Below are 9638 nucleotides of genomic sequence, written 5' to 3' on the forward strand. Positions count from 1 at the left end.
AGAGAGAAATTAGCACATCACATGGTATATAAATTCTTATATTATTCAAAATTTCGGATCACAACAGCATCTGACAAAATAATTTACTGTAGCTATATAGTTGAATTATTTTATTGTTTATTTATTAATAATTAAATTTTGAATTTGATGATTTTTAATGTATCTTTTGGAGACAAGAAAAAGAAAAGCATTTGTTTAAAAGACATGATTGAAATTGGAGCATGGAATGATAAAGTAGTGATATATTTAAATGACCGATAACTCAAAGGCAACTAAAACAAATAAAAGTGAGTAAAAAGTTAGTATATTACTGTCTTTAGTTAACAATGTAGGAATTAAACAGCATTGGTGAAATCCACGGTAACAAGCACCATCACAAAGAATTATATCATTATCAGTGGTCAGCTCTTTGGACCCGCATTTTGCACAGAAAATCTGCCACAAAACATTTAAAGTTAGCGAATAATTCCAAAGAACAATGAATAATAGGATAGATCTTCTAAGATTGACATGTCAAGAATCAACCTACATCGTCACTGCGTATTGCTCCTTCGGAATCAAACAAAGACTCTAGAAGCTTTCCTTCAAGCACACAATAAACCCAAATTCCAAAATAGATCCCTAATTTTCAATTTTCTCCTAAGAATTTCAGACTTAGCTCGTTGAAGCTCCTTCTGAGGCTTTAATTTTTCAAAGCTGCAAAATTACAATTCTGTCAAACAGCCATACAAGTCTTCAGTTTTAAACCAAGTTGCTGCTTCTAGGCTGGGTTCAGGTTAAACCAAAGCATCTCACAAGCAACCAGTATTATATCAGTTCCACCACCAAATTCATATTAATAAATAAATATTAAGTTAAACACGAAAAAAATAAATAAATATCAAGTTGCATTGGCCACATAAAAAGTTTTTCTTTTTCATTGTTGTATGCCCTTCTAGTCTTCATTCTGCTATTTCACACACACACATATATATAGTAGTAGCTATAATTACTCTCTTCAATGTACTTTTTATTTTTTACCTTGTATTTTTTTTTATTCTTCTGACATAACATGGGTTGCTGGCAGCCTGTCACACGCATGCACAAACACTAGCTAATACAAAGAGGCAAGGGCAAAAAAGAAAAGGAAAAAACCTCCGAAAAGTAATAAGATTGAGAAAGTAATATACCTGGGCAGATGAAGTCCCTGCTGAATCCAATGTTTTACCCTGTAAAGAAGTAAAATGCTACATGAAGGTTAATGGAGGTAACAGATGCCTAAACAAACAAAACTTGAAGGTATAACAATAAAATTGAAAGAAATGTTTCTAGCTGACTTCATCAAATTGAAATAGACAGCATAATGGAATAGTGTAAATGGCATAGGCTTCTTAATCACTTAGTAACTTGCATGAATTGAAATGCATGCTTAAGCATTTACTTTTCCTCCAATGCTTGCCTAATTTGTTAGCACAGCAAATAACTATGGAATATGAGGCATGAATCATTCTTTTTATATTAAATCACCTTGTTTTCACCTTATCATTTATGAAGAGAAAGGTAGTGCTACAGTGCAAGCAAACAAATCAGTTTAAGATGAGAAATTCTATGATATTACTTTATCTTTAGATCAGAGCAGTCTCCTGTGGTGTTATCATTGTTTTCACTTTGGGTGCTATCTTAGTTTGAAATTTGATATAACCTTATGCTTTTACGCCTTGACCCTCTTGAACTTCGTGTTCAATCCCCTCATTGAATTCACTGCATCCTCAACAAGCAGAGAAAATCCAAATCTATAAATATTAGGGTGTCACATGGAAATCAAAAAGGAAAAGAGGTTAAGCCTACACCAAATAAGCTAATTAGAAATAGTCAAATGTGAATCATGCATTCTTAGCTACACATTTTCTTACAACACTTGACTAGTTATTAGCAGATGCCATTATGTATATAATATGTTTAATTACACATGTAACAATACATAGTTATTAGCAGATGCCATTATGTAACATATTACATTAACTACCAAGTGATCTTCAAATACCAATTTGGAAAAAAAAATTTCATTAAGATTAAAGATCAGCACATGCCACTAGCTAAACCCGGACACTAGCAACCAAAAGGTTAGCTCAATGTTTTTCTTTAAACTAAATTCGGGTAACTTATATTTTACAAGGTCACGATTCCACTAGTTCGCACAAAAATGTCACTATTCTAAGTAATTATTCATACATACATCTAAAATAAAACCACCTAAAATCAAGGTAATAAACAGAAAAACTAAGCAAACATTTTGTTACCAAAACTTATAAGTCATGTTGAGAGCCTATAATAACTGGGCCTCATTCACCAACTTATACCACGTGCACTTTCCTATAATTATCGGCTGCTTTGGATAGCGATTGTATTGAAACAAGTGCTCCTGGCCCCATCTGCAACAACAACAACAACATTGAACTGACTTATCAACTTGAAAGAAAGAAAGCAGATATACAAGAATGAGAAAATGTGCATTATCAGTTTTTCTGAATTGATGATCCTCATAGCACAAGTTAATAAAAATTTCTGAACTGTATAGTCCATCTAACTTAAAAGAGAAACAAGACAATGGAATTTAGAAATTCAGTAACAGTTACAGAAAAAGTTCTTGTGAGCTCGATTGAGAGAGAAAAGATGCGTAAGAGAGAGTGGAGAAGGACCAATGTAGGAGGAGTGACGGCAGCGCAAGCAATAGGAGAGACAGTGGCGCCAACTTGAGGAGCGACAGAGGCACAGTAGGAACAGAGCGTGGCAGCGGGCAAGAGGAGTGATGACAGCGTACCGTGACGGAGGAACGATGGCAGCGGAGAATGACAGCGGCGCAACCGTGAATTTGGGGTAGAACAAGGGGGAATTGTGTTTCTGGTGATTGGGGAATTTGGGGTAATTGGGTTCTAAACTTTGGACGCGGGAGTGGACGCGGGTATTTGTGATTTTAGTGCTAAAAATCGACGGCAAATTTGTCGATTTTAGTTTAAAAAAAAGCAACACTCTACACGTCTATTTTATTCCTTAAATCTACACTGTTAATTTGATTTTAGTAAGCGTTCTAGATCATTTATATTTATCGACGGTAAATGTTGTCGATTTTAAATAATAAAATCGACACCGTATTCGTCGATTTTAAAATAAAAGTATTTTTTGCTTCTCGTTCGTCGATAGTGTGGCAATAACGGTATTAAGGTTAATTCATTATAAAAATATCGACAGCCTGGCTATCAATTTTAATATTTTATTTTTTATTACATTTTTTAACAATATCGACAGCTAGCTATCGAAAAATATCGACGGCAGAAATAGCCGTCGATTTTTGGCGTCGAAAAAAATGCTTTTTCTTGTAGTGTATAATGAAACATTAGCAAAACTATGTTCACCGAAGAGTACTGATATTTACTCATACCGGCAGATTTTGAACTCGATAATAATATTATTAAATAAATCCTTATTTTAATTAAAGCGAGTAAAAATAAAATATTGTATATTTTGTATTTTAATGTGCATTCTACGCTAGTGTCAAATTTTGATAGCTAATTTTAGTGTACACCTAATATAGCTGATAAATTTTATATTGGCACATTAAACATTAAATTGTCAATGTATTTATTGAATAAAGAGCTTAAAAAAAATTTGAATTTCTTTTTGGACTTAGAGCATCCAAAAAAAAATAGATGTTAGGCCATTATTATATGGAGAAATGTTATTCATACTTTAGCAATCACCTATTAATCAGCCTTTAAATTTAATTTATTAGTTGTAATATTTTTTAATAGTTTCGTATTATAAGTTTGTATAAAAATAGAACATATTATGTAACTTCTTTTTTCACCCATTGAGGAGGTTATATTTTTTTCTCTCTTCTTTTAAAAAAAGTGGTTAGTTTTATTCCTTTCATTTGTTCATTTTTATTTTTCAACTTACCGTATCTTTTGTCATCTTCATCATCAAAAATAAAATAATGACACATTAAAATTATTTAAAACGTGTTTTGAAGTATAGTTTTGTTCTGGATGTGTTGTAGATATTTTAATGTAGTATCTTAAATATTCTCAAGACATATCTAAAATAATAAATATAATATTTTTAAAACACATCCAAAACTTATCCTATGAATTTTTTTCCATAAAATTAAATGAATCGAAAAAACAAAAATTTTGGTGAGATTTGATTTTGATAATTATTATGTATTTTTAAATTTTATGATGATATAATTTTGAATTTTAAATTTAATTTAATATATTTTCAAATTGATTATTCTAAATATCAAAGACAAAGTATTTAGAACATCAAATCTATGTATGAATTTATTGCAATTTTAAAATAAATAAAAAATAGAAGAATTTATAAGATACCTATAGTTACACTGTATTATATGATACTAAGATCGGAACGTTGCTATAACGCCAAGATGCTGGATTTCAAAAACATCTAAAACTCAAATATGGAAACATCCAATATTTATTCTAGTAGAAACATATACACATACATCCTAAAATCTTGTACATACTACTAGAACTGTGGACAACGTAGACTATTCTAGTAGCATATTAGTAACAGAGTAAGACTGGAGAATAAGGAAGCTGAACATTGATAGTGAAAAAACATGAGTGATACATACATATTGCTTCCCGGTAATTGCAGTTCAAAACAAATTTTAAAAATAAAAAGAAAGACTTTCACGTTTAGTTAAAAACAAAAAATATTATTTTCAACCATATCTATTCAAAGTGCCATTTTAGTATTGCTTATTCTGATTTCTTGTAGAAACGAACACCAAATGCCAAACCCAAGATAATCAAGGGAATCAAAAACTGGAGGATCTTGGCAGTTAAGTTTGATGATGATGATGATGATGTCCTTGTTGACGATTGAGGTGGTTGAGCATGTTTAGAAGATGGAGGAGACTTAGCCCCAACAGATTTCATGGTGGACAAATCAATGTCTCCTATGTAGTAGTCATTCAACATTTTTCTTGCATTCTTACTATGACCAACATCCTCAAAATCATCGGTTGCATCTTTTGCTGTATGCAATGTGATATTTGGATTAATAAAAAAAGGATAAATTACTATTTTAACACAAATAAAAGAAAGATGAAGTTAGTTACTTAAAAATGCTAATGAATAAATATTTGAATTAGTTCCAAAATATTTTAAATTGGATGGTTTGATATCAATAAATTTTTGTTGTTTATACGTTCTTTAGAATTATTTTTATTGGACAAATTAGTCCTTTCTTTATTTATAATGGAGATTAATTTAACTTATTGTAATATTTTTCAAAATTCAATTATCTTATAATAAAATTTATTAGGGGTTTATTTGTCCAATATACATATTGAAAACTTAATATGTCTTACGACACTAATTCTTGAATATTTTTAGTGAAAAATTTATTGCGGTCAAAAGTGTCATCTGAAATTTCTGAGGAACTAATTTAAATATTTACTCTAATAATTTGACAAACTTTATTAATTCAATAATTTTTTTTTAATTCTTACAGGTTGCCAATATTATTTTATTCATTTAAAAATAATTTCATCAGAACTAAAATCTTTCAAATATTAAATGATACTCTATTATCAAAAGTCAAAATTAAATATGATTTGCATGCAAACATCTCAGCAGTAATCACAGTAGCTATAGAGAGACAATGAAGGGTGATGTAAATTATTAAGTGCATTAATTTGAGAGATTTTCATAATACCTGTGGAAGACACAACCACATCACCTCCACCGGGGTGATCATCTAAGAATTTCGTGACATCGTAAACCTATTTCCAAAGATAATTATGATAAATTAAAGGAAAAAAAAAACATATTGATCGAAGTCACTAGGGAAACAAGCTATCACTAACTAAATTAGCCACAAATGATGAAGATACTACTATGTATAACGAATATTAATTATTGAGAAATGATAGACAAAAACACATATGCAAACTCTAAAACATGTATATTCCTAAATGGTTATTACATCTATATTTGATTCTTATTCTGTTTTCAGTACCAATTAGGCATATAGGTATTTTAGTCAAATATTAAACATGTATATAGTTAATTTTTTTTATTTGAGGTGAGGCAAACTATTATCTTATTTAATCTCAAACATTATAAATATTTATGAACTAAAAATCTTTTATAAATTCTTGGCATAAAACAAGGTGTTCAAACTGACTTCGAACAATCAAAGATACTCCCAAAATCTACCATTTCATAAAATGACTTTCTAAACATTTGGCTTTTTGTGTTGAGATTAGTAGTATAGGACAACTTTTCAAACTAGTTGCAAATTTTTCATGACAAAAATTTATCTCATGCATTAAAATATTATCATAAAGATGCCTCAAGGCCTAACAACATGATCAAATACAAACAAACAATCAAACATAATGTGGTATTTGTTTTCTATTCAATGCACTCCGTGAATATTTTAACAAAGAGGTGACACTCATTTCATTTCATTATATTTTAGTTGTTATTGGTTATATATTGGTAGGGAATTATAAGAAGACAAACCCAATTATGATTTCTTGAATATAGAGACAAAGCAAAATTGGATACCCATTAATAATTATAAAATGAGCCTTATATATAATTATTTATGTAATTTTTTTATTAGTTTAGATTTTTAGATTAAGTAATTTCATAATATCGTATTAGAACTTTATGATCTAAACGTTTAAAATTCAATCCTTATTTTTATGAAAGAAAAAAATTTCAGTATACAACAAAATGAATTGATGCAAAAATCATATAAAACCAAGAAAAAAAACCTTACGTAAAGGGACGACGACATATAATCATTCGTCTATTCCTTTTTAACAATCAATGTGTTCAAAAGCTCTTATTGAAGGAGAATTATCACATTGTCTTCATTATCCTTATTGTTCAAATTAACTATAAGAACCATTTGATAAATGGCAATTCCAGAAGAAATTAATTGTTACGACAAGCAAAAATAATCAATCTCAAAATATCTACGAAAATAAAGTGTTTAGGGAAACTGAAAGATGTTCATCCGATAGAAACACAACAAATTGAATGACAATGATAGAATGTTGATCTCATCGAATTAAACTCAACATTGCATAAATCCATTCCACCTAAATTTTCTGAAAAATATTTTAGATAAATATGAGAACAGCAAACCAATATTCAAAGGTCACAAACAAAATCAAAATTCATTCAAACAACCAAATTTTTGTATATGAAATTAATTAGATTATTATGTACCTTGCCATCAATGATAAGCCAACAATCATTATAGGTTTTATGCTGAGATACATCAGCAAAAGTGTAGACCTTACGCTCCCTACTCATTTGTCTAAGGAGAGCAATCAATTCAATATTGTCTATTGGTACGAAGAATTTGATGATTGTCCAATATTATGGTTTTATGTTGTGGTAAGAAGCTTTTGAATGATGCGAGGAACATGCAGAACGGTCAGAATAGCAATGTTTTTGGATGATTGGTTATAAGGCTTATGATGAGGGGGAGAGAAATGGCTACGTCACCAACTAGCTCTTTGAAGATCCTATTTCAACATTTTATACATGTGACGAGTAATGAGATTTATTATTTTTCTTCGTAGAGCATACAAATTAGGAGGGTTCTAATAATGGTTGGGAATAAGTGGCTATATTCAACAAAATACCATCATGAATTATGATTATTGTTGTTGTTTATTTTTTCTATAAAAGAACAAATTTTTGAATTTTATCAACTATGGTATCATGTTAATAATGCTACTGAATTTTCAAATGCATATATGAAAAGGACTTGGATATCTCACATGGTTCGGTGCTATATGATGTTGATGAACCTACCATTCAAAGTCTTAATAATGGCTGCCTGGTGGAAGATCACATTCTTAAACTTGTTCTAAATGTTGATATATTAGTAGATTTAATTATCTGTCATGTATTAATTTGATAATCTATTAACCCTTGACAATGATAACAGTTTCGAACAATAATGACAGGAGGAAAGGATATATGGTTTACCATTCTTACAAAATCATTAAATAATGGGAATAACAAATGCGATGGATTTGGTGGATTATGTTCAGGAGCTTGGGAGATTTCCCTCTCTTACATATTATTAATTATATGTGTTTTCCCTATTAATTTTATCCCCCAATGTCAAAGTATGCATCTATGCCAATGTATAATGGGGATACACAGGTTTGGTATCTAATTTTTTTTTCTTTTTTGCCCCTGTTCTTTTTTATTAAAAAATGGGTTTACCTATAACAGAATTAAAAAACTGAACCTCTCCTAAATGAATCACTCCTAATAAAAAAACTGACACCACGTACTCAGATACATAAATAATTATTAATTTTATTTTTATCTTTAAGTGATCAATATATCATTATAGTACAATAAATAATAGTATATAAAATATATTTATTTTAATAATTAAATCTACAACATATGGTTTACATATTTTTTTTGTCCAATATTTATTTTTTAAAAAAATTACATCTAAAAGTGTACTCATTAATCAAGTTTATACCAATACAATATATAATAGACTATACCAATGTATAATGGGAATACACAGGTTTGGTATCCAATTTTTTTTTCCTTTTTTGTCCCTGTTCTTTTTTATTAAAAAATAGGTCTACCTATAACAGAACTAAAAAACTGAACCACTCCTAACTGAACCACTCCTAATAAAAAAACTGACACCACGTACTCAGGATACATAAATAATTATTAATTTTATTTTTATCTTTAAGTGATCAATATATTTATACCAATACAATATATAATAGACTATACCAATGTATAATTAGAATAAGAAAATTTGGTATCCAATTTTTTCTTACTATTTTACCCCTGATTCTTTTTATAAATGTTGAATTCAAAAAAATATAATCAACTGTAACTACTTCCTCCATGTTTATTATTTTTTAATTATGAAGGAAAGAATTTGTCCCACCACTATATCAAACTGCTTCACCATCAACCCACGACATATTTTAAAACTGAAAATAAAAAACTGCTACTACTACGTACTCACTTTAAAAACTAACTCACTGTTCCACTTTAAATTACTCTTTCCTTTTCAATCTTGGTATCGCAAATTTTTTTCTCTGCATAGTATTGTTATCTTTCTGACAAATAGAGATGGAAACTTCACCAAATCAACAGCCACGTCAACGTCGACCCACTTGGACAGATTATGCTAGGCGAAGAAGACAGAATATGACCGAAGAACAAAGACAACAATACCTAGCTAGAAGACGTGCAAGTTATTGGGAGATGATTCGACAAGGAAAACAAATTGCCATACCAACTGATACAACTCCAATTCCAAACACTGGTGGAGGTACCAATTAACTACAAACATAGGGGTTGCCATATTGACTACAATTAGACAAATGGCCAGAGCTACCACCTATCAACAATTTGTTACAGGTAACACGATAACTAAATTTAATTTTTTTTTGTTATGAATTGAATTAGTTCTTACTAATTATATTTTACTTTTCAAAAATACAGGAATGGAAGCACATGACACTAGAACTGCCACAGGTAACAGAAATCAAAATAACATACACAAAATTAATCAAATTAATATTACTATACAACACATCAATCATGTATGAAGTT

The 9638-nt window shown here is 29.6% G+C and overlaps 1 protein-coding gene across 1 annotated transcript; it reads right to left on the reverse strand.

Moving 5' to 3' along the window:
* On the reverse strand, positions 4458-7508 carry LOC107636518 (cytochrome b5-like). The gene is made up of 3 exons (XM_016340020.2): positions 7251-7508; positions 5722-5788; positions 4458-5038 (listed from the first exon to the last, which is right to left on the reverse strand). The coding sequence occupies exons 1-3, from the start codon at positions 7335-7337 to the stop codon at positions 4761-4763; spliced, it is 432 nt and encodes a 143-aa protein (XP_016195506.1). The 5' UTR covers positions 7338-7508; the 3' UTR covers positions 4458-4760.

This window comes from Arachis ipaensis, chromosome B04, assembly GCF_000816755.2.
Source record: "Arachis ipaensis cultivar K30076 chromosome B04, Araip1.1, whole genome shotgun sequence".
Taxonomy (NCBI): domain Eukaryota; kingdom Viridiplantae; phylum Streptophyta; class Magnoliopsida; order Fabales; family Fabaceae; genus Arachis; species Arachis ipaensis.